The sequence below is a fragment of the Megalobrama amblycephala genome, linkage group LG4 (assembly GCF_018812025.1).
Source record: "Megalobrama amblycephala isolate DHTTF-2021 linkage group LG4, ASM1881202v1, whole genome shotgun sequence".
Lineage (NCBI taxonomy): Eukaryota > Metazoa > Chordata > Actinopteri > Cypriniformes > Xenocyprididae > Megalobrama > Megalobrama amblycephala.
The window spans coordinates 4,594,142-4,621,128 of NC_063047.1; the positions used below are offsets into that span (position 1 = coordinate 4,594,142).

At 39.8% G+C, this 26,987-nt stretch overlaps 1 protein-coding gene across 1 annotated transcript; it reads right to left on the minus strand.

Moving 5' to 3' along the window:
• Positions 1 to 17,593: 17,593 nt before the first annotated feature.
• LOC125266343 (protein sprouty homolog 2) lies at positions 17,594 to 25,771 on the minus strand. Its single transcript, XM_048186895.1, has 2 exons — positions 25,212 to 25,771; positions 17,594 to 20,876 (listed from the first exon to the last, which is right to left on the minus strand). Exon 2 carries the CDS (start codon positions 20,806 to 20,808, stop codon positions 19,957 to 19,959), a length of 852 nt encoding a protein of 283 aa, XP_048042852.1. The 5' UTR covers positions 20,809 to 20,876; positions 25,212 to 25,771; the 3' UTR covers positions 17,594 to 19,956.
• Between the last annotated feature and the right edge of the window lie 1,216 nt (positions 25,772 to 26,987).

The following is a 26,987-nucleotide window of genomic DNA, read 5'->3' on the forward strand; positions in this document are numbered from 1 at the left end:
AGCTGTTTGCACTATGTCAATTGCCTTCACTAGTAGAAGAAACATTAAAAAAAAATAAAAGAACAGAATTGGCATGGGTGCGAGCCTGCCGGAGACGGATTTGTAAGGTTAAAGCTGAACCATTAATAAACAGAGCAAACAAAGCACTAATTAACACACAGTAGAGAAGGAAGCTCCCATGAGGCCTGCTTTAAGTCATTAGAAAGGCTGCATATGTATCTGCTAATAAACTCTGCTAATGCTAATGCCTTTTGCTCTTATGAAAAGATGTGTTAAATGTTGCGAGGTATCAGCCAATGACTTTTTTTAATGCTGAGTATGTCAAAACACTAACACAAGGCAACTTTCACATCAAAAATAAAAATAACAGATCAAAACAATATACTCAACAATCTGAGTTAATATTCATTGAGTCAAATGCAATAACAGTTTTGTGAAAAGTGACCCCCCCTCCCCCCACACACACCCCCCAAAACACACACATACACACACATAAAAACACAACTCCCTCACACATTTTTCTGTGCAAGTTCTCAGTAATTTGATGTTCTAGTGCGGGAGATTGTTGGCTTTAATACAAATCATGTTTGAATCGTTTCTTTAAGACCTTAAGCCCTCCCTGGGCATCAGGAGGATTCAGATAATGAGGCCTTCTGGGAATTCAATCATTTCTACATCTGTTGAAAAATGGAGGGGAAAAGAAAAGAAAAAAAGAAGAAAAATCAACTCTGTCTCAAACCCCATCCCCCCCCCACCCAAAAAAAAATCTAATTCATTTTGAGGATTAATAATAAAAAGAGCCTCTGCTCTTAACTCACAGACTTTTGTGCTCTCTAAATTTATTGGCCTTGAACTCCCTCAATACTTCAGTGCTTATACTCCCCAAACAATTTCATGCCCACGTTCCCCCCATCAGAAAATAAATAAATCCCTCAGATATTGCCTTTCAGACACCTCTTTATTACGTTCCTCTTCATTTGCCTGCATTCAGGGTTTTCAAGGTTTTTCGCACTTCGTCTGTAAACAGCCAGTAAGAGTACTTTAGATCCTGGGTCAACATTCACGCGAGTTTTATCAAACTACGGCTAGATGATAGCTTAATTAATTTGCTTCTTTAAGTCAACTTAACTTTTAAGACTGGCATAAAGCAGTAGTTTGAGGGGAAAAGTTTGCAGTTTCAATAAAGAGGCTTATCCATGCAATTGGTAGCACCATAGTCAGTTTTGATAGTCAAGTCAAGTCAAGTCACCTTTATTTATATAGCGCTTTTTACAATGCAGATTGTGTCAAAGCAGCTTTACATTGATAACTGGTACATAATTTGGCTGCACAGCAGCTCTTAAATAATAGTGTCAATGCAGGCAGATCAGAAGCACTGTTGAATAAATGTCAAAAATACTGTTGAATATCAAATGTCAAGTCAAATGTCAAGTGTCCCCAACTAAGCAAGCCAAAGGCGACAGCGGCAAGGAACCCAAACTCCATAAGATGACATCAGGTGGCAAACAAGTGGCAAATAGGTGTTAAAATGGAGAAGAAAAAAAACTTTGGGAGAAACCAGGCTTAGTCGGGGGGGCAGTTCTCCTCTGGTGAACAGTGCTTTGTTACAATCAGGTTGCTATCATAAGTCTGATAGGATTGCAACAATCAAAGTATTTATTTCAGTTCCATCCAGTTGAGGATCGTATTCATCACGCCGGTATGGACGGTCTGTTGAGGAACTATGCTACTGGCTGTCGTCTCGATGAGGCCTTCACAATGGATGATCCATTGTGAGGCCTTCACAATGACACACCAAGTGTCAACAATTAAGTATATTAATGACAAGAATTATATCAAACACAATTAAACAAACTGCAGAAACAACAAAAACAACCACTCTAAAGATGTTAAGCTAGCACTGACAAGCATCACCTTGAACAATAGCCTTTTTTTTTTCATTAATTCAATAAAAAATGTTATTCCTGAAGGTCTGAAATTTCCCATATATTTATCTACATTATAAAGTATATTCCTTGTACAAAGCCCAACACAGTCCAATGAAATTAAATATATGTGCTCTGAGGGACCTGTATCCAAATAGCAAACCTTGGTTTAATCAGGTCCAATAATGTTGTTTTTAGATTTCTAAGAAAAACAATGAGGCCTTTTACATTTGTAATACATTTGGAATTATGCGATTCAAATATTTTGACAGTATCAAAACATAAAGTGTTTTAAACTACAGAAAAAAAGCAAATATGTATACAGAATACTTAGTTTACAATGTGAAAGAAAGTTAAACAAGCTAAACAAGCTTTACTGACTGGACATCAAATTAAAACATCTGAATCTGGGCCTTACCAGAGTGATTTTTCGACAAGGACTGCGCTGCAAACTCGTGAAAACACATTGATAATATAACACTGCCTTCTGTCGGTAACATAACGTAACACACTCTGTGTTACTGTGTGTTATGTGTCTGTGACTTAGGCTCTAACCTTGCATCCCCACTAACCCCACTACTAACCCACGGGTTAGTTCATTCAATAGTACGCCTATTCGTGCGCCGAAAGTGAAAGTGATAGTTGAGTGTGACGAAAAAAAGAGGCGAGGGTCTCTACAAAAAAACTGAACGCAAATCGTCACAGAAGACGCATTTGAAACGCGTGATAGTATCAGGTGTAACGGTATGGGTCTTTCTTGTCTGACCACTTGTGATCGGTTCACCGAAACAGGCTTTCTCCCTCGCTCGCTCGATTTCAGGGAGCCGTTACCAATATGCAGGAGACTCCCGGAAACTTCCGGGAGAGGTGGAATGTCTGCAAGTCACACTGTGTATATAGCCTACCGTAAATACAGTTTTTGTTGTTGTTGTTGTTTGTTGTTTGTTTGTTTGTTTGTTTGTTTGTTTGTTTTTTACATTTGCTAACAAGCTACTTAAAGTACTTTTTCTAAACTCTTAACACAGCAACACACTTACATCACATAATTAGCCAAATTGTTAATTTTCTGCCCCAAACCATAATTTGTTAAAAAAAAAAATACAAACTCTATTTCAAAATGCTAAAAACTTTTTTCTACATACGAACTCTGTCAAAACACAGCAAACCTGATTCAAAATCGAGTCATTCTTTCAAAACACTAGCACTAGTTTTCTTTCCAACATGAACATATAGTCAATCATAGCGCAATAGCTGTCAAAATACTAATTACATTCTATAATTATACATTATAGAATGTACAGTAGAAAAAAAAGAAGAAGAAAGTAACAGAATTGCTCAGGGCAGCCACTGGTCAAATAGGTCCCCTATGCAGAACTTCAGTTGCCATTTCCATTGAAATTGCTTTCTGGGGGTGGGTGGGTGGGGTGTTGATTGTATCCCCATATAGGGGTGGATGGTGTCCCATTAGTTAGTGCCTATGCAGACCGCATATTCTGCATATATGGAACAGTTGTATATGGAATTGTTGTAGTAAAAGCTTTACATGAAGCTTTTACTGAAATGAAAACATGAAATTGCTGCCACTGATAAACAACAAATCCAAAATACATGGCCTTTGATTACCATGGAAGCTTTTTTCCACCACAGAATAAAAAAAAGTACAAAAAAGGTAATTGTGATTTTTTACAATTGTGATTGTGAGATATAAACTAGGGATTTAAAGAAAAAAGTCAGAATTGTGAGATAAAAAGTCACAATTACTTTTTGTATTTTCTATTCAATGGCATAAATAAGCTTTCACACAGTAGGTTCCACATGTGTAAGGTGGGAAAATATAAAGATGCACAGTCCAGCACACATTCTTCTTCCTCTCACTTCATCTTCTCCCTTGTCCTGATCCAACTCCTTTCCTCCTTCAACTATTCCTCTCCTTTGCCTCTCTCTCTTCTCTGAGTTGTTCAGCATCCACATTGAACAAAACCAAAAAGTCCAATATGTGTGCAAGTAATGGAAAGAACTTCAACACCTGACTCACACTGAGATTGGAATCAGCTATTTCTCAATATTTCAGTGATATGTTACCTAAAAATACTTATCAGTTGTTTCAATATTTTTAATATATTTTTTTTTTTCAGTACTTTTGAGCTGCTGTTTTTGCAGAAGTAGAGGCTTTGTACTATATTTAAGGTTTGGAACATTAGGTCTTCATTTCTAACATGCTGTGTTTAAGCATTTTCTAAATAAGACCAGAAAGATCCATGATTTTGGTATTGGGTAAGCTTGTGTGAAAATTTACAACATGTTCATTGACTGCATTTTGTGTGAAAATGACAGTAATTATGTTAATGGTATGGTCACAACAGACGGACGTTTTGCTAATTGTGTTTAGAGTTTTGAAAATGTGACTATAGATTGAAGTTAGCAATTGAAAAAAAACTGCAAATGTCCTGTGTGCTGTGTGTAGAGACACCCACCGACCACTAGATGGAGACAAAACCCAGAGCATACAGAGGTTGAGGCGCATCAGCGGCACTATCATGGTGTGCTTATTTCTTTGACCATTTCAACCTTTTTCTTTTTCTTTCTTTTTTTTTTATTACTCTAAAGTTCAAGAAACAAGTTGTGGTAGAGTTAGTAAGGAAACGTAGTATTTTGAGAAATGACCTATAAAACACTTAGTAGAAGAAGAACGGTATAAGAGGAATTATAGATATTTTATAGTCAGATACAATATGATTAGTGACATTAATTGCAAATGCATTGATTAGCAGGGAAAGACAAGCGATTCATGACATTTTTTCATGATGAGCTGACAATCATCTCACTTCACTCTAGCTTTACTCTAGATCAAGTAAAAATTAATATCTGAACAGAAAATTAAACAGAATTGGCAAAAGTCTGTTCAATCAACAAGAACAATTACAGAATGCAAGGGAAATGCTTTAGCAAACTTTATCTTCCCTTGAGCATGTTGCAATCAAGCTGTGTGAATGAAGTAAATAAATAAAACTGCAATCTAATACTGTGTTTCCTGAGGAGGAAATGTGTCTAGGATAAGCATGCCACTAAAGTATGCCAAGCTTGAGTACACGCCAGGGTCAAACAACACAGGCCATGTGCAGATGGAGCTAAGGACAGATGTAACCAAAATGATGTGGAGAAATACAACGTGTTTGTTCGGAAGACCATGAATTGCTGTAAACTAATTATGATGTTATTTGTACAGCTTAACTTACACACTTAGGAAGCAAAATGTTCCTTTTATAAAACATTTAATATGTGCCTGTATGAAACTGTGCCATGCCTTTTATATTCCCTAAAATATTGGTGTTGACAAAATATGTATCATGGGGAAGCTCTTGAGCAGGTCACTCTTAGAAAGCTGGGATGTTGATGGGGGAGGGCTGTATAACCTCTTCCTTCCTCTGAGCTCAATGGCTCCCCTAACAGGCGACCTGGGGCCTCTTGGTGGAGTAGTTGTCATCGCCTGTTTCCTGTCTGCAAGTGTGGGAAAGTGGACGAGGCCTCTGTTGAACCCCCCCGGCCCTTCTCCCGGCCTGCTTCCTGACCGCCGCTAAATATACCAGGCCTTTTGTTCCGCATAGGCCCAAAAATAAGCTGCCGCTGACATCAAACATGTTCTTTCCAAGTTCCTCCCGGTGGCTTTTTCGGCCACTGACGTTCTTCCCGCTTGGCAATGGGCTTCACTTTCCTGAATGGTGTGAGGTAGCAGGAATGGAGATGAGAAGCGGGAAGAGGAAATGAAAACTACATGAATGTGGCCCTCTGAGTCAGTGTATTATCAGGTCGTTTATACAGTGACTGCTCAGTCAAGATGCATATCATAGAGCTCCTTTTGAATTGTGAAGAATTTTTGAAATGGCTTAGTAAGGACTGCATTGACAGCAAGTTAATTTACACTTTCAAATGCCCAGAAAGGTACTAAAGTTATATTTAAAACAGTTCATGTGACTACAGTGGTTCAACCTTAATGTTATGAAGCGACAAGAATACTTTTTGTGTGGCAAAAAAACAAAATAACAACTTTATTCAACAATATCTAGTGATGACCGATTTCAAAACACTGCTTCATGAAGCTTCGAAGCTTCACAAACTTTTCGTTTTGAATCAGTGGTTCGGAGCGTATAACTGCCAAAGTCACGTGAACCACTTAAATTCCAAAACACTTATGACGTAACGAAGCCTCGTTTACTGAAATCACGTGACTTTGGTGCTCCGAACCACTGATTCGAAACAAAAGATTAGTAATTAATGACAGAATTTTCATTTTTGGGTGAACTAACCCTTTAAGTAGTTTTGTGATTTGTGTGTGTGTGTTTTTTTTTTTTTTTTTTTTACAGGTTTTTCAGTCAGAAAGTAAATGTACTTTTTTTTGACAATAATAATTTCCAGTAATCAAATGGTTAATTATCAAGCAGTTTCGCCACTTTCAGCTGTTTCATCACATCAGAGATTATTAATCTCTTTGCCAAGTGGAATAGGTGCAAGATCGAGAACATCTGTTCATCGTACTGTGGTCCATCATCCCAGAATCTCCCTTTGAAAGACTGAATGGACCTACACTTAACCTGCTGTGGAAGGCAGTGAATAAGAGCACACAGATTTGATAGAATGCACTAAATATTTTATCCTGCAGATCTTTCTTTAGTGGATGGTCAGTATTCACCATGAATTTTTGCTAGAATTTTTATTTTTTTCCCCTCCCTTGTATGTGCAAAGAGAAAGAAAACAGCACCCAGGCTGGCTTGACCATCACAGTGGCCAAGACTTCCTGCTTAAGCTGGGCACCTTTTTATGTGCTTGCCTTTCGGAAGGACTGGATGTGTCCATCCTTTGCTTTCCTCTCCTCAGTCTGAGTCATGCATCAGGCTTGTTAAGACCAAGATTCTGGTTATCGGCACTGTTCAAGCTGAGTAATCATCCAGGCTTTGGTGACTAAAGCTTTTTTTAAATCCGGTACATCCTTCCTTTCACAAGATGCAATGGCCCATTTGTAAAAGGCATCATTTTGTCTTTCCAAGTTGAGATCCTGTTGAACGGATCTGTTAGATGATTACTATTTCCGTTTGCATATAAAAGCAGGTTATAAATGTGACCACAAATGTGAAAGCATGGATTGATGTGAGTGGAACGGAACAGATAGTGTTTTAGTGCTCTCTCTCTCTCTCTCTCCCACATGTACATCAGTCTCTATTCCTTCTGATTTCTCTCTCGCTTTACCTCCCAGGTCAGTGATCATGTCCGGTCAAAATGATGTGCTCAGCAATTTGCAGCGTTTTGAAAAATGCGAGGAATGCACCAGCGTTTCCTGTTTCCAGCTTCCAGCCATGCAGGATTAGACACACCACACAGATGATGTTGATGCACATAGCCATCATATGCATCAACATCATGATCACATTCAATACCACAGTTGTTTAATGTACTGTACATTTATCAATCACATACATCCCATTACCTATAATATTAGATGGATAATAACATATATTTGACATTACTGTTATTAAAAAATATGTTTTTTGGGGAAAAATGCTCAGATGCTGTTATTTCATAGTTAATTGAGGTTTCAGTTTTGTTTCCTTAAAGACTATTCCGGGTTCAATACAAGTTAAGTTCAAGTTAAGACAGCACTTGTGACTTAATGTTGATTACTACAAAAATTTTCCTCCTTTTCTTAAAAAAAGCAAAAAATCTGGGGTACAGTGAGGAAGTAAATGGGGCCAATAAGCATACTCAGTTTCAATAGATGTAAATAATATGCGTTGATATGATTTTAGCACAAAACACACTTGCTAACCTTTTCTCTATAAAGTTACAGTATTTTGCAATCCAAATTTACAACTTTGCTCTCATGACAACGTAATGCCTAAAACCCTAAAATGACAAGAACAACTTTACACATCAAATAGTACACACATTTTAACAGAATTAATTGTGATTTTATAAAATTATAAGCTTTATATTTCTGTTTTTAAATCTTCCAGAAATTGGACTCATTAACTTTCCATTTGTGACTCACTGCAACTTGAGAAAATAAGGGGCAAGTCAAAATAAGTTTTTGTTGTAATCAACATCAATTGAGCTTAAAGGTTTAGTTCACCCAAAAATGAAAATTCTGTCATTAATTACTCACCCTCATGCCGTTCCAGACTGTTAAGACCTTCGTTAATCTTTGGAACACAAATTAAGATATTTTAGTTGAAATCCGATGGTTCCATGAGGCCTACATAGGGAGCAATGACATTTCCTCTCTCAAGATCCATAAAGGTACTAAAAACATATTTAAATCAGTTCGTGTGAGTACAGTGGTTCAATATTAATATTATAAAGCGACGAGAATATTTTTGGTGGGCCAAAAAAAATAAAAAAATAACGAATTATATAGTGATGGCCGATTTCAAAACACTGCTTCAGGAAGCATCGGAGCGTTATGAATCAGTTATGGCAGTTTGACACGCGATCCGAATCATGATTCGATACACTAATTCATTTATGCTCTGAAGCTTCCTGAAGCAGTGTTTTGAAATTGGCCATCACTAAATAAGTCGTTATTTTGTTTTTTTGGCGCACCAGAAATATTCTCGTCGTTTTATAATATTGAACCACTGTACTCACATGAACTGATTTAAATATGTTTTTAGTACCTTTATGGATCTTGAGAGAGGAAATGTCATTGCTGGCTATGCAGGCCTCACTGAGCCATCAGATTTCAACTAAAATATCTTAATTTGTGTTCTGAAGATTAACGAAGGTCTTACGGGTGTGGAACGGCTTGAGGGTAAGTAATAAATGACAGAATTTTCATTTTTAGGTGAACTAACCCTTTAAATTATATTAAACTCAGAATATTATTTTAAAGCCTCAAGTTAAATGTTGCTAATGTAAAATAGAAACAAATGAGATAGCATAGAGTTTAATATGGACCACACAGAAGATTTGGATTAAAATGTTTCATATTCATTTCATATTGAAATCTTGGCAAATCTGAGCAGTTTTTGAAGTTGAGATGTTTTCTGAAACAGAGGAAAAACATTACATTATTTAGGTCTTTTTCTGAGAATCAAAACTATGTGTGATTGTCTCTCAGAATTGTTGCAAATCACATGAATTGATTGTATGGATTGCAATTGTTATACATCACATAAATACATCAGACAAGATTTTATCCCATCTTCCCCACCATATCTGACAGTAAATGACTCTCAAATTCATAAAAAAAAAAAAAAAAAAAAAAAAAAAACAGACTCAGTCTAAAATAATGTGGGGCAGCCCTCGAAGGACCTGGGTCAGCTCTATCGCTGTGAGAATCTCTCCCTTCTTGCCCCCAGGGGAAATGTAAAACAGCTCTCTTTTTTTAGACAGCGGAACACAAGAGGATATTGGATCACCACAATCGAGAACATCTGCAGGGAGATTTTGCACTGCTCATTCCCCTGCATGTGCATGTATGTATGTGTGTGGTTGAAGGGGTTGGACAGGCGGGGGGCCGTTAAACGAGAAACACACAGATGATGACAGAATCATGTTACAAAAACATGCATGTATAGCATTTAGCACATGCTATCTTGTTCCTTAGAGGCCACACAAACTTTCTACAGATATATGCTTACTCTCTCTCTCTCTCTCACACACACACACTCACACACACACACACACACACACACACACACACACACACACACACACACACACACACACACACACACACACACACACACACACTAATGCCCTTTAATGGTAGTGCAGTGTGTGCTGCTTCCCTGGCTGGGGCCAAATAACAGATATTATCCTCATCATAGTTTGGCCTCTTTGCACGGCTGTAGCAAGGGCCATCAGAGAGTGCAGAGAAAAACAGCCACTCGATATGCGAGCAACCAGGAGAGAGAGAAGAGCTCAGCATTTCCGCTGTTGAAATGACAGGACTGCATGGATCGAGCAAGGGCAGATCTATATTACAGCTGCAGTGGTAGATCCATACTGCCATTGATTGACTGACGGAGCACACACAGGAATATGCATGTAGGCCATGGAGTGGAGAGGAACATGTAAAAAAAGAAAAAAAAAGACTTTGAATGCTTATGAAAAAAGTACTGTTGCAGCACAGATGGAAATGACTAGAAAGTTCATAAACCATGACAGTAGCATAGTTAATATGCATGCATCCTTTATATAATCTATATATCTATCTATCTATCTATCTGGACATGTTATGTGTTCATGACCTTAAGGTTTTTTTATATACACTGAAAAAATGGTGTAGGATTTACTTTGAAAAAATAAACTTGCAAAAAATCACTAGTAAATTGCAAAATAACGGCAAGTAAAACATTAAAATTTAACATGAAATTCTGAAGCAGAAAGACTGAAAAATTTACCCTAATAATCTATTTTATTAACAACGTTGAAAAATAATTTTTACAGTGCAGTGCATGTTACCAAAAACACAATAATATCATGGTACCTCATCCAATAAACATTTATTCCACTTTTTTTGTTTGTAGAGATAAATAAATGGAGTGAGGGAGACAAACAAAAAATGAAAATATAGTGAAAAGGGAAGAAACGTGGCTTAAAAGTTTGAGTGGGAGCTGGAGGAGCAGAATTCCAGAGACTGGAGAGCTGTGGGGCCGGCAGCGGAAGTGTGCTAAAGCTCTCTCCAGTGACCCCTGACCTTGCAGATACCATTCCCATCAACTCCTCCTCCAGCTGTCTGCACTCAGCCACCCAGCAGGCCTGCAAACAGTCCTCCTCCTCTCCTCTCCTCCCCCACTCCCTCACTCTTTCTTCCCTTGTGCTCTTCCGTCTCCCCCGTCACACATCACTCTTCCACCACGCCATCCTTTAATCGAGTACAGTCCCACCTCAGCTCAAAGCATGAATAGATAGATAGATAGATTTAGTGTGAAACACATTTTAATAAAATCTCTATTTTTAATTAAATAATTGAATATTTCCTATTTCTCAAGGGATGATGTGAACAAACTGCCTAGAATGTCAATCCCACAGGGTTGAAATTGGTTTGGTGGGAACTTGTTAACAGGGTGGAAATCTCCCATCTTTTCCAAATTTCCTCTTTCCCACCATCTCATTGCCCACATAAGAGCAGGAGGACACACAGATCTCAGCCAGCCCCACTTTAATACACACTTTAAGACAAACACCGCCAGCCTCTAACTGATCACCACAACACAGATGGGCCCTCGGCAAGTCAAAAGAAAACTCTATCACAGCCATGGCATCAGTCATGTCTAGACAGTCTATAATTGAGATTAATTTACTTGGACCATACCCATCCATTAACAAACTGAAATGAGGATAAAACATTTTGGACAATTTTAGGAGCGTAGCATACTGCAATTTTTATTTTTTTTCTGGTCAATATATATTTTAAATATATGCTAAATATACTGTACACAATGAAGCATTTTGAAACTGAAATTTGAAAAATATATTTAGTTTCAACCTTCATATACCAAAATATATTTCAAAATGTATTTTATTTCAGGGGCAAGAAAATATATTTCCAATCTTATAGTAGCCTATATGTATCTGTGTGTGTGTGTATGTAAGGAACAATTGACGACGGGCCGTTGAATTTTTAGAAAATAATGTACACCCGACGCGAAGCGGAGTCAATTATTCCACTTATACTATGGCTACCACACCTCAAGACACTGTTCTGATGTTGTATTTCAGAACAGTGTCTTGTATTTTACAGCTGTATTTTGTCCTTAAAACACTCCTTAAAACACTAATTCCAAACCGTTATTTCAGAACTAGTAATGGAGGTTTGAGCTTTGATAGCAGAATAATACAGTTGATATGGTTATTAACGCAGTAGAGAGGAAGAGAGGGGGAGAGGGAGAGAGTTGCTAAACTTGCTAAACTAAGTTTTAAGTTTTTTAAGTTGCTAAACTTTTACTGATTAATTCATCATAGCAGTGCTAACAAAATGTTTATGTGCGAGTGTGCGTCCGTACTATATTCGAGCATTCAACAGCCATGTGTGTATATATATATATATATATATATATATATATATATATATATATATATATATACACACACACACCGATCAGACATAACATTATGACCACCTTCCTAATATTGTGTTTTTTGCATTTTGCTGCCAAAGCAGCCCTGACCCGTCGAGGTATGGACTCCACTAGACCCCTGAAGGTGTGCTGTCGTATCTGCCACCAAGATGTTAGCAGCCGATCCTTTAAGTCCTGTAAGTTGAGAGGTGGGGCCTCCATGGATCGGACTTGTTTGTTCAGCACATCCCACATATAAGAATTAATAATATAATAATTCGTTACATTTAGTGCTTTTCTGGTTACTCAAAGTGCTTTACATATGCCATATTGCACCAGAACGCTCACCACACACCGGCTTATTGGTGAAGAGGAGACAGAGTGATGAAGCCAATCAGAATAGGGGGATGATTAGGAGGCCATGATGGACAGAGACCAATGGGCAAATTTGGCCAGGATTTTGGGGTAAAACCCCTGCTCTTTTCGAAGGACATCCTGGGATTTTTAACGACCACAGAGAGTCAGGACCTCGGTTTAATGTCTTATCCGAAGGACGGTGCTTTTTGACAGTATAGTGTCCCCATCAGTATATATAGTGTCTGGGGCGACCACAGGGTGAGCAACCCCTGCTGGCCTCACTAACACCTCTTCCAGCAGCAACCTAGTTTTCCCAGGAGGTCTCCCATCCAGGTACTAACCAGGCTCAGCCCTGCTTAGCTTCAGTGGGCAACCAGTCTTGGGCTACAGGGTGATACGGCTGCTGGCGATGCTCGATTGGATTGAGATCTGGGGAATTTGGAGACCAAGTCAACACCACAAACTTCTTGTTGTGCTCCTCAAAGCATTCCTGAACCATTTTTGCTTTGTGGCAGGGTGCATTATCCTGCTGAAAGAGGCCACAGCCACCAGGGAATACCGTTTCCTTGAAAGGGTGTACATGGTCTGCAACAATGCTTAAGTAGGTGGTACGTGTCAAAGTAACAGCCACATGGATAGCAGGACCCAAGGTTCCATTGCTCCGGGGTCCAGTTCTGATGCTCACGTGCCCACTGTTGCCGCTTTCAGCAGTGGACAGGGGTCAGCATGGTCAGCCTGACTGGTCTGTGGCTATGCAGCCCCATATGCAACAAACTGTGATGCACTGTGTATTCTGACACCTTTCTATCAGAACCAGCATTAACTTCTTGAGCAATTTGAGCTACAGTAGCTCGTCTGTTGGATCAGACCACACGGGCCAGCCTTCGCTCCCCACGCGCATCAATAAGGCTTGGCTGTCCATGACCCTGTCACCGGTTCATCACTGTTCCTTCTTTGGACCACTTTTGATAGATACTGACCACTGCAGACCGGGAACACCCCACAAGAGCTGCAGTTTTGGAGATGCTCTGACACAGTCGTCTAGCCATCACAATTTGGTCCTGGTCAAACTCTCTAAAATCCTTACGCTTGCCCATTTTTCCTGCTTCTAACTCATAAACTTTGAGGACATAATGTTCACTTGCTGCCTAATATATCCCACCCACTAACAGGTGCCGTGATGAAGAGATAATCAGTGTTATTCACTTCACCTGTCAGTGGTTATAATGTTGCACCTGATCGGTGTATATATATTGGTAATTTCTTGCATATTTTGAAATATGTATAATAAATAATTTCTTATTAAGATAAGTAATAATTTAAAAAATGTAAATATATTAATAAAACAAATAAATGGTTTCTTTAAAAAAAAATGTTCAAAGTTCAGTCTAAAACTAATGCTGCTGTAGAAAAAAAAAAAAAAATGAAAGTGCTTTCATGCCAACAATATTTTACACTCAAAAAGAAAACAAATAAATGACCAATGATGCCCAGACTTCCAAAATTCCTGTTATTAGGTGTTGTAGGCTGGCTCCGCTCTGCCCCGGCACTGTGGCCCTCTTCAGCCCCTTTCAGCTCTCTCTGGCGCCTGCTTCTCCATCACACCTCCACCTGTCAACAGCTTCAGCTCTCCCCTAGCCTCTGAGGCTCCAGCACCCCCCAGGGTGGCTCAGGGCTGCACAGCCACCAGTCTCACCTTTTGGGAGTCACCGTGCTGGAAGTAACCAAGCATTCACAAATAGCTTTTGTTTAAGACACTACAGTTCTCAGATCTCTGAACAGTTAGTTTGTAGTTCATATCAGATTTGAATTTCATTTTTAAGCAAATTGCATGTGTTTTGGCATGTGTGCAAAAGGGTAAGTGCAATTGTCTACAATATGCACAATAACTAAATGCACATGGCTTGTTGATCTAAACTGATGAGCTGATTCTCAGTGAGTCTTCAAACTTCTGAACTTTCATTGTGTGAGACATCACATGCAAATGTAGTATTCCCAGCACAATCACCACCATTTTTGAAAATGGAGGAACATCACAATCCTAAATAGCAGCAGCAGCAGCATACATTTTATTTATTCAGCACATTTATTTTTGTAGAAATGTTTTACATGTAAACTGAAAATTCACAGTTGCTTGTCGTGGAAGAGCAATAGGAAAATTGAAATGCGTGGTGGTGGTGTTAGGGCAAGACAATAGAGTGTTTAAAAATGAACAAGCAACTGTGAATCTACCGTTGGCATGCAACACATTTCTACAAAATAAATGTACTGTATGAAAACAAATATTCATTTTCTTTTTATAAAGTATTTACTTTTCCCAGTAAAATTTTACCTGTTTACACCTGGTATTAAGATGCGTTTTGGTCGATCAGATCACAAGTGGACGATGCTAAAATACAGGTGTAAATGGGGTCTAACATTTTTAAGCTTGTCCACTTTCTGCAAAATCGCATTCAACCAGATTGCTTTCATAGTGTAAACGCTCATGTAGTTGAATGTGTTCGAACAACCAGAAAAGATCACCTACTCTCCACCTATTGACCTAATGCGTAAACATTATGGAAAGAGCGCTAGCCAGACAGGATTTAAACTTTTTCGGCTGAAGACCCAAGTTTAGTTTGAAGACAAAAAACATACCAAGCGCAATGTCCTGTCACCATTTATGATTTCTATCACTCACTTACACAGCGTTCAGCGTGGTCTTGCAGCTGTTAGAGCAGAAACGAAAGCTGCTGCTCTCCGTATATTTTTCTGTCATCTCCGTGCGCATTCATATGTAAATTGCGTGTGCTTATTTTGTCCATTAGATCGAAAGATCTGAAAAAATCCATACATTTACCGGCCCATAGACCCTCCCCTTGAAGAAATCATTACAGAAGTGGTTGACAGTGGACAAAAGAGACAGATTCAAATACCAGGTGTAAACGGGAATGTGTCTCTCTCGTCTACTTGTGATCCGATTGACCAAAATGCATCTTAAGTGTAAACAGGGCCTTCGATTCAGTTCGATTAGTAAACCGGCTCAATCGGTTACTGAGAACTGTCTCAAAAGAACGATTCATTCAAAAATCGAACATCACTAGTACAAATGTTTTTTGTGCATACGTTCGTACTCTGAATCACACATGCGCACATTTGAGAAATTATCAGATCAAATGTAGGAGGGTTTCAACAAAACATTTTATAAATGAGGCCCGTGATGTTCCAGCAAACAGTTACAAACAGTTTAGAGAATGTTAAGATTGTTTAGAACAATGTGCCAAAGCAATTGTGAAAAACTGTAAATATTTCTAAAAGGTTATGTTTAAATATGCAAATGAGACAATATCTAATTAAATATGCACTAATTTGAAACAACAACATACTTTTAGGAATAAAATTTTAAATAAAAAAAAAAATTATAAATCAGGCAAATGTTATACTGTCAAATCACCTTCAAAATATAGATAGGAATAAATCTGGAAAGTTTAGCGTATGTAACTGCTACCGAAATGGAGATTTTGGGCTCAGTGCAAGAAAAAACTAATTTTGAGAACATGGCCTTTAAAGATATGTATTGTAATTGATTGTAATCTACAGATGCAAATAGATAAAGTGTAATAAAATAAACAGGTAAATGTGTATTTGGGATATTTTCTTTCCACTTGTCTGAAAGAAGACAAGTTATGGAGGCAAAATACATCAAAATTTCAAATCGACCAGTATGTGAAAAAACAATGGTTTTGCCAGTAGTGTCTTGCCTTAAGGCAAATGTTTTGCTTACATGTTGTAAGCTAATGCAGCTAGTGCAAAACAGAAGGGGCTGCAAACACATTTGATTTTGAACTATTACAAAGGCAAACATTTTCATTTTAAAATAAGAGCTTTGATATTGCTCAATTATGTAAGTGATTTGTAAGCCCAATGCTGCTGCTTTTAAGTGGAGTGTTTTTACATTTGGATTAGGGTGGCTTAGAAAAGGTCCATTTTCACACACCGTTGCACTGTGATTGACATATGCATGGAGCTCTGACTGACAGCCTCTATAGCTCCATCTCCGACCCCTGGAGTGTCCTCAACAGTGCCTGTCCCCGCCAGACAAGGGCCACATAGAGGGATTCACTGGTTACAGAGGCCATGAGGTCAGGATGGTAGAAGATCAACCGACCCCATCCCTTCTTGCTCTTTATTAGTTGGGTTAAAGGTTAAGAAAGCAAAGAGCATCCCTCCAGAGTCAGTTTCTTCTTGGGTGAAGAAGTCTTTTCTGACTTTTGACACTCCTGGTGCACTGTATCCCATGACACATCTTGATGAACTCTTTGAGCACGTTTCATGAAACAACCCAAATTGAATTAAAAACCATAATGCAAAACAAATTTTATAAACCCTAGTATACTTTAATGTTTGAATATGCACACAAATTTCAGTCTGTTCCTCACTCAAACCTATTGCATACTGTAGCTTCAGAAGACTTAGAATACTGTGCACAAGGCATATGGAATTTATAGTCATACAGGTTTGGAATGACATGAGGGTGAGTAAATAATGACAGAATTTTTATTTTTTGGTGAACTATCCCTTTAATGAGTAAAATGAATACTGCACTATCAAGAACCATGTGTCTGCAGATGCAAGACTGATGTATGTACTGTACATCTAAATGTACAAACACATAACGGGAAGACTGTATCTGTATTATTCATGCAGTGTCTTCTCTTACAAAGCCTAGAGAGAGGGTGGGCTATTGAGATGTTGGGGTACAGGCTTAATGCTTTTGAAGCTCTGGGAAAATAAGGCGTGGTTGTGTGTCTGCGATGAACAGCACAAATGGTGATACATAGACAACTTATGCACACTCTCACACTTCTGAAGCAACTCGCACACAAACACACACACATCTCTAGTCCCTCTTTTCCAAGGCCATTAGTACGAGCTGGCCTTGATTACTTATTTATGAGGCAAACAGGCAGAAGTGCGGGGAGTGGAGTAAAGACACAGACAAAGACCGGAACCCCTTGTCACTGAAACCAACACAAGTGTCCAGTCCACACATATACAGTATTTGCTAATTCACTGCATTTTCTTCTAAACCGAAAACTTGTGCACTTAATAATTCCTTCAGGCATCTGCAGAACTGCTGTGTGTTTGTACCTAGTGTCAAACACCACAAAACTACAGATGCAACCATTTTATCTTCCCTAAACATGTAGATTCAATTTGATTTACAGTCACAATTGTACATTTTCACAGATGTAAAAACAAGTTTTCTACACAGAATATTTGAAATTTTTTTTATTTGTTATCCATGGCCTTATAGCCATATCCACCAATCCTCTGAAAAAAAGCTGAAATCATCACATGGGTCTTTTCATTCAATTTCTTTTTATCATTCACCCAAAATAAATACATAGCTTTTCTTGCAACCATTTAAATAAATATCTGTGGCTTTATGATAATATCAGCAACAAAAAAGTGTAATATATATATATAATAGATTAATTTGTATAGATTTATATATATATATATATATATATATATATATATATATATATATATATATATATATATATATATATTTATTTATTTATTTATATATTCTCCTTTATTTCTTTTACAACTTACAAGATGCCAATTGTACCAAAGCAATATTTACTAATACAACATGGTGAACTTTTAGTGGTTAGCTTAGAGACTTTGGACAGCACCAGTTAGGCATTCTTGTAAATTGTATGTACCTACACACTGAAGCCCCACATCATGGACCCTTCCTAGAGAAGCCATTCTTATGGGATGTGACTGTGGAGGAGAGGTATCTTCTCACTATTTCATACTGTGAAAGTTTGCCACAGACTCTGATAGTAATGCATGTTATTTACTATCATGTCAGCAAACATTGTTTAGGTAGGAAAAACATATGATTGGCTCTGGAAGCTTGTGTGTGACCTTAACCAATCATTTTTGTGTGAAAATATAATTCAGGCTGTTGAGGTCTGAACACCACAAATATTTTAAATCAGATTGTTTCTGTTCTTAGGACAAAAGCAATTTATGATAGATATATGTAACCAATAAGAGAGAATTCTGAAATGTTTATGGCAATTTACTGTACTGCAATGTAAAACAAGTGTTATGCACAAGGGACCTCTCCTCCACAATACAAAATCAGCCTTATGGTTAGTCTTAAGTATTAGCCAGGTCTCTGACAAGGTTAATGTCCAACAGTAATAGAAAGTAATGGTAATAATAATAACCAGATTAAAACAAATGGAATAAAAATACAAATACAATTATAATTCTATGTACATACAAAAATATAGCAAAGGAACTCACAAGGATGTGCATTATTGGGGAAGAACATACACACTTGAAACAGATTTCATTCATCTTGCTTCCCAGTTTCAGATGTCAGTGCATCTGTTTCACCTTGTTCCCAAGTGTGGTTTTCTACCTCGTTCTGGCCAGGTGACTAAAGCCTTTGTTTCAATACAATCCCTTCTTCCTGTCAGATGAAACAACAGTCTCAATTAACCTCACTTTCTGCAAAGCATTCAGGGCACAGGAAAGGCCAAAGCTCAGGAAAGGCCAAAGTCTTTAGAGATACTCATCTCATGTATGGCAGAACTACGGAACCACAATGGCTTTATTTTGCTGATACTGGTCGGATCTGATGATAACCTAAAGCATGGTCCCACAGGTTTTCTGGCCAATTTGTCCAAAGTAATGGCTCGTATCTTATCTTGACTGTCAAAGGTGGACAGACAGTCCCTTTTGATGTTTGGTCCCACAGCGTAGTTGGATGCAGAAACGGTCAAGGATCCTATCGCTGTTGTTCAACAGTTGGAAGGTACAATGGGCAGCTGAGGAAAAATGAGTTGAGGATGTAAGAGTGCTTGGGAGAGGTTGGCGTCAGGCTGCCCTGGGCTGGAAACCTGACCAGACACTTTATCTTTCAGAGTAGCTCCTCTAAAAATAAAAAGAGAGGCTTCTGCTGACAGCAGATGCCGGCCTGAGACTGCACACACATACACACATGCACACACATTTTCCCTTCTTCTTCGTTACACTCTCATTCGCACACAATGTCTCTCTTTACCTCCTCTCTTGAAACACATCCCTCTTAGGCGAGCTTAATATTCTGATTTTAAATGGTCCTGTTTTTGGTGTCAAACAGAATTGACTTAGTCAGATTTTTTTGGTTGGGCTCTCCTCCCTAACCAGCGCCCTGCATCCATGTAAAGTCTAGAGTTAGCCAGCTTGCTTATAGTTTTTCCATTCAGTAAGGCTGAAGAAGACACACTCAGCACTGACTTTCTGTTGAAAGTGATGCTTAGATGATCCTTTTACTCAGTACAGCCTCTGCATTTATTCTGATAGCATACTCCCTGTATGTTACATATGGTTCACATTACCCAACTCTATCTTGGAAAGTCTAATAAATAAATAAATAAGAGAAGGGTTTACTAAAAATAAAAAAAAAACTGGGGGAGGGAGTAGAGGGCTGTAGGATACATGATGATGAACATGATGCAGGGAGGCCTGATTGGTTTAGAGTAGGTCATTTCATTTAGCAGAATTCCCTGGCTGCTTCAGCAATAGAGGTGTCTCCTCAAAGGAGAATTGCAAGAGGCTCCTTTAGGCTGTCATACAGGCTTCTCCAGGGTTTTACGAAAGGGCGCAGGGTTGGTGGCAGAGATCTTGCGGCACACAGTGTTGGTGTTGCTACATCGGCAGCCTGGACGGGTGGCGCGATCGTAGCCACGCTGGCAAAGACTGAGGCACAGCTTGGCAGGAGGGTAGCAGCACAGGCAAGGCAGGCATAGCGCCAGGAAGGCCATGGCACTCCAGCGGGAGCAGGCATGAGCCGGGGCACAGGAGCATGGTCGGTCGGCACAGTTGTCCTCCTTATCTGCCGAGCAGTGGTAGAACAGACCCTTCACACAGCACAGGCAAGTGCCATACTCCAAGACATTTTCAGCTGAACATAAGCAGCGCTGGCCACAGGTCCAGCAGGAGGGCAAATTACGAGGGGCACAGCACTCCTGGCACTTACAGTGGCCACAACGTTCACAGATGAAGAGATGCAGGCCCAAGTCCTCACTGTCAGCCAGTCCTTTGCCTAGCGAGTCAGGTTTCAAGTCACCTTTGGGCTGGGACCGCACCACAGTGGCCAGACCAGAATGGGAAGGCGTTAGTCCTGTAAGAAGTCTCTGGTCTGAAGCAGCACTGCCACGGGACATGGAGCTCACGGTACTGGAGCGACTCAAGTACGCCAAGTGGGAATGTTGATGCTGACTTTGACTGCGAGACATCTGAGGATGTCGCTCATCATGCACATAGAAGACACCAACCTGAGATGCAGGCTCCAGTGCCACTGGGCGTTCCACATAGTCATTATTAGCCCTTATAGCATGGATCTGGTCAATGGACAATACAGGGACCTGCTGAAGATCCAGGCTTTCAGGATCCATCCGAAAAGGTGGCACTGGATCCATTCTTTCAGGGCCACCAGGGTAGGGGCTGAGCTGCAAGGCTGACCAATATCAGGGTACATCGGATAAACCTGTAGTATGAAAAATAAGAAAATAAATGCATCAATGTTAGATTCAGAATCAAATGAAATGGTTGAAGTTCAGATGGTCTATGGCTAAAGCTATGGTTATTATTAGACACAGAGGATGGAGAGATAACGCCATTGACATCACACTGTAATTTAGCATCTGGAGAACACAGCTGTTGACACAAGGGAAAGGAACCAGAGCAAAGAATTTGACAGCAATGAATTGTGAGAATCTGGGGAACCCAAAAGTATTAGTGTTAGTGTCCTGAGGTATCTCTTCCTCAGCAGCTTGGCGGAATTTTGCCCCTCCCTGCAGCCCTTCTTTTGTTAAGCCTTATCCTTCATAAACAGGAACAACATGGCTATTGGAATGTGCATGGAAAAAATCAGCATCCTGGAATTGAGAAACATGTTGCTTGCATTATTGGATGTCATAGACAAACAAGACCTTGGATTGCATTGGATTAGATAGTAATGGGTTTTGTTTTCTTCCATCGATAAAAGTAGAAATAGCAGACCACTTTTGATGTTTGTCAGACTCTCAGACTGTTCCAAAAGTCAATGTGTGATAGGGACAAATGCAAATATTTTAGGCCGCCTATGAAGAGATTGGACATGAGAAGAGAGCTGCCTCTGACATAACAAGCAACGGAAATCCATACACAACAGCAGTGATTAGAAGAAGCAGTGTCTGCTCCCAGTCCCCGAAGCATCCGGGGCAAAGTCAGCTGAATTCCTGGCAAGAGCCCTGAATGCTCTCGCAAAAAAAAAAAAAAAAAAAAAAAAAAAGTAAGATAGCATCCTCCCCCACTCCCACTGCCCAGCCAGAAACTCAAGATAAGGAGGCCCAGGTCGGAAGCACAAAATGCATTTGCAAATTATACAGAGGAGGAAAGAGAAGTCCTGGAGAGTAATTACATCAAACCTAGCAGAGAGCTGTAGTCAGGTCCTATCAGTCCATCTAATTGTTGAAAGGGGTCTGCTGTTCATTTCCATGAGCTCATTATTTGGGGCCTGAGTTCGAAAACAACATTGGACTTTTAGTCTCGCATCTGCAAGCAAGCCAGAGAGGAAGTTTTGGGTTAGCTCATCTGTGTCATGTCAGGCACTTTGGTTGCATATTTGTTTGAGAATTTGCACATGTCCTCTCCATGTGGTTTTCCTCAAGTGTGTCGGCACTTGGGAGCATTTATCACTCGCGGCTACACTGGAGTTTATTTGGAACTTTCCACTGACTTGCAGTGATCTTGTGTAAAAACAGTAAAAACAGACCCAAATTACACCTCAAAACAATGCGTTTCCTGGGTTCTGAGAAATGGTAAAAAAAAAAAAAAATGTTTTTAAAAAGTTCTAAACTACCACTTTCTAATTAACTGCCTGCTCACCATTAATTCCATCCACAAAAGTTCCTCTCAAGTTATCAATGAAATACCCATTTATCCCATGAGTTACTTCCCTTGAGCAAGACTGTTTGGAAAGCCACCATCCATTAACGGTAAACTGCCTCCCACTAGTGTTCACCAACCATTGGCATAGTGCATTTGTAAAATAAGCTGTGAAGCAGAAGACCAGAGCAGAAGCTGCTATATAAAAGCTCCTGAAACATTCTTCCACCACACCCAAAAGCAGCAGCCAGAGTCCCAGAGGATTGACAAGTCACACTCCAGTGGCAAAGCAGGTAAAGGTTCTGACATCAGGAAGTCCAGCAGATCACACTAACACTTAAACCCCCAACAAAGAGCACTCTACCACTACCTACTGAGTCCCAGAGTACTCTTGAGCCCCATGTGCCCCAGACCGCAAGGCCATGGGGCTGTGGACTGGGCTATCATGACTCTACAGTGGAGATTACACAATTGTTTTCTCTTAAACAAATTCTGTGGATAACTGCTACTTAAGTGCCTTCCAAAGTGCTACTGGCTGTTGTTTAGGGAACATTCAATAGAGGTTGGACATGTTGATTCAAGTCTACTTGCATTGTGAGTGTATACTAAGATTTTGATTATGCCGTTCAGGTTAAGTCTTCTCATTTGTAAGTTCTGGCCATGACCTCTAAAAGCATTACTCTAAATGAGCAAGAACTTTGCTGAAACTGATAAAATTGTGATAACTGGGAATGAGGGAAATAGAAAGTTTAAACTACACCACTTCAGCATAGCACTTGAATGGATCAGCTTAGACCCAAGTTTAGAATCTGTTTCTGCAATCCAGCATTCATCCAAAGTATTGTTTTTTTTTTCTCAATCCCACATCTGAAGACTGAATCTTCTATTTTTTGTTGGATGGTTTTATCATTTAAAAGGATATGCTGTATCTGATTCTCCAAATTTGATCGCATATCTTACATTGGATGAAGTAAAGCAAATCCAATAACCATTCACCACTAATGGCTGTCTGTATTTCTATTTTTCTTTCTTGTCACAAGAGCACTCATCCAACTTTGTATCACATTTAAACCACTATACTAGGGGGAATAGACATGCAACAGACATCTGATCTAAAAAATAAAAAGGAAAAGGGAGACTGTGAGTTCACAAGAAGATAATGTATTCAAAGACAACACCTGTCCCAGGTTAAGGCACCTTTTAAGTCCCAAAACTGTGCATACAGCTCAGAGCAAGCGAGAGACAGCTGCATCTGGTGAGCCAGAGAGAGAAAAAGAAGGGAGAGAGGGCCCTGTTTACTCAGCCCTGCCTGCCATGAGGGGTAACCTGAAGACAGGCCCCTGCGCTCTGGGAGTATCAGTGCTGAGTGAGCTGTACCTCGCGGCTCTGCCCCGGGGCTCCTTGCACCCGTTACCTTGCACACATCCTTGGCCAGGGTAATCCAATCCAGGACAGGAAGAGGATGAGAAGCGCATATTATTCATAACAGTCACCACACTCCACTGACTGGGAGAAACTTTAAACCTCCAAACAGGGAGGAGAGAACAGGAAAATGAGAAAAGGCAAAACAGTCATCACGTAAAGGGTCGTTGGACAACACTGGACAGCTGAAGTTTGTTCAGCTTGTTTATCTTTTGGTGGGTGTGGCCATCAGGTGAATGAGGTGCTGATGCTGTCTGTTTGTTTGAGGGCTGATGGGATGTGGGCCAATGACATCATGCTGTGGTGCTATTTTTAAAGCCTCCAGTCTCCTTTCATTGACCCCTGCTGCCACTGATAAGCATCCAGCAGTTCTGCAGCCAGCCATCAGGCCAGTCTGACTTCCTGCAGGCTAACTGTCATTAGAGATATCCATTTTCCATTTCTGCTCTCTCTCTCTCTGACTCAGATAGAGTGGCAGATTGGCAATTTCTGACCGAGGGTTGATTAGCTGGTAGTCGTGGGGGGGGGGGGGGGGGGGGGGGGGGGGGGCCAGGGGCCTTGCAGAGGGCATATATATGCTCCTAGGGGCCAGGCTTAACTGTGGCTGGACTTGAGTTGTCAGGCACCAGGACCCTGGGATCTGCCCCACAGGCCCCTCTGGGAACACAGTGGGATTGAATGACAATAAACTGTATGAGATTCCGGATGTGCCGAATCCGACCCCCAGGAAGGACTGAAATAGACACTGCAGACCAGCAAGTTTGGGTGAGAGAGAGACAGAGAGACTGAGAAGAGAATGGGGGAAGGGTCACTTAGAGAAAGGAGGAATAAATAAGATAAAGATACCATTAGTGAAAGAAATTTAAAAAAGACTGACAAACCTGACAAATCTAAAACTGTAACTCTAAATATTAACAGATTAATATTTATAGATATTGACAACTATTACGACAGTATAAAACAAATTAACTGACAAGCTAAGTAAATTTGAGACATTTTAATACACTTCATTGTTAACCTGCACCATTCACAAAATTCACATTCCTTTTGTCGGCCTCTACTTTGAGAACTTTATCACAAACCAATTGCAAATACCCAGAAACTTCACTACGGACCGTTGTGAGCACACATGTGTGCAGCACTGTCTCATGTCCTCTCCTACTCCACTCCCAACCTCTCTATCAGCCTCTGCCAGCACAAACTGGGTAGTATTGACATCTCCAACCTTGAGGACAATCAATTCCATGCCTGTATGCCTAAAGCCCAGTGCATTGGCTGGGTCAGGGTAGGACTTAAGTTTAGGGCACTACGCGACACACAGAGATCATCTCTCACTCGGATGCTATTCTACTCCATTTATATGTCAGCTAGATTATATTTCATTCAGAGAACATCTAGAACTAGATCTAGAAAATCTCAAGAGAAAACCATTTGAGCTAAAAAAAATAAAATAAAATTTAAAAAAAGTGAAAAATAGACTTAAACATATTAAGAATAAGACTTGAAGAGATATAAATAAAGAATCGCTTACCCCTAAAAGGAGGGAGATCCATTTTGCACCAAAACAGTATTTTATGTTTGTTTGCTTGTTTTCTTTCTTTCCTTTATGTTTTCTTGAGCAGTTTTTTCTCTTCTGCCTCCTGATGCTTCTTCACAAATGTCCCACACGTGCAAGCAATCCTGGTTCCTCAACACTCAGTCATTCCCTCTGAAGAACACCAACAGCCTTTATCAGGGAACAGCCAGAGCACTGCAAGTTCAAAGAGCACTGCACGTTCAAAGAAGAAAGATACAATTTTCTTGGAAACGAGGGCAACATGTCACACGGAATATCCCAATTTATTTGAATAAGAAACAAAAATGTCCCCAGGGCAAAGTAACTGAGAGGAGCTTCGCTTTTCAGAAGTACTTCCACAAAACAGTGTGGAAAGACCACAGCAACAGCTCTGTAGTTTGTCGTCTCTCTGTATGAGCTGAAAGTGTGAGTGCTGGATCGTCTCTCTCGGACTGTCTATCTCTCTCTCTTTTTCTCTGTCTATCTGTGTATGGTCAGCGCTTCCTGTTCATGCGATCATCCACTCACTCCCAGAGTGTGTGTATGTATGTGTGTAAGAGAGAGAGATAGAGATGGAGGGTGGGAAACAGTGAGGGAGAGAGGGAGGGAGATGGGATGGGGAGGAGGAGGAGGAGGGGTAGTTGGATATGAATGGTAGAAGGAAGGAGGGCCGGGCTGAGGAGGGTTGGGGTGGGGGGCACTTGGTTTTGCTGGAGATAGTTAATGGCTAAGTGGCATCATCGGACTGAAACCCAATCTCTCATTTTCTCCCCCTCAGGAACTGTTCTATAAGATTCCCTGAGCTAAGCCTAACAAGATGGACAGAGGGAGGAAGGGAAAAGGAGATAAAGAGAGAGAGAGAGAAGAAGAAGAAGAAGAAGAAGACAGTGAGAAATGGATAGAAAGAGAAAGAAGAAAAAGATATGAGTCAACAATATGAAAGGTGATAAAAACAATGAGAAAGAGAGATGAGAAAAATGTTAACTGACAAGATCTTTATTGAGGAATATGTGACAGTTCATGGAACCTTAAAGAGACAAACAGTTCTGTCAGCATTCTAAAGACATATCAACAAATTCATTATTGCTGATCTTTCCCTGGCATACAGTGGCAAGTGTTTGGGCTACAGTTAAAAGTATGTAGAACCTGTGCATTACAAAATATCACATTTTAAATGAATAGATATCCTGTTCAGAATTAACTCAATAGGTATTGACACTTTCTGATTTTGAGTATGTGATGACTAGGACACCTGCGTGAACTGGAGAACTGTCTTCATACATCCACTAAAATCCCTTTGACACCAGCTAAAAGTCATTGCTAAAATAGCTCAGAAAAAGTTGTTAGTTTTGTGAAGAAAAAACAAACAAAAAACACTACACAAGTATATGAAAGGGGAAAAAGTATATGAAAAAAATAAATAAAAAGGAAGACATGATATTTCAGAAAACATCACAGTTGGTAAACATGAGCAGAACATGGAGGTATATGAACATCATGTGCCATTTTTAACTCTAGCTTCATGTGGTTGTAGACTCAACATTTTGGAACTCACTGACCCATCCTGGTGTGTTTGTGCCAACTTGCAGCTGTTCTAGAGCAGGTTACCTCCTAGAACAGTGAATAATTCAGTGTAGTGCATGACAGATTGGAACCCAGCCCATATTCCTTTTCAATTCACTTCAGTCATTGCCAACAGACAACAAGCTGCCTTATCATAATTGCAGTGAAATGATCAAGTAAGAACAAATG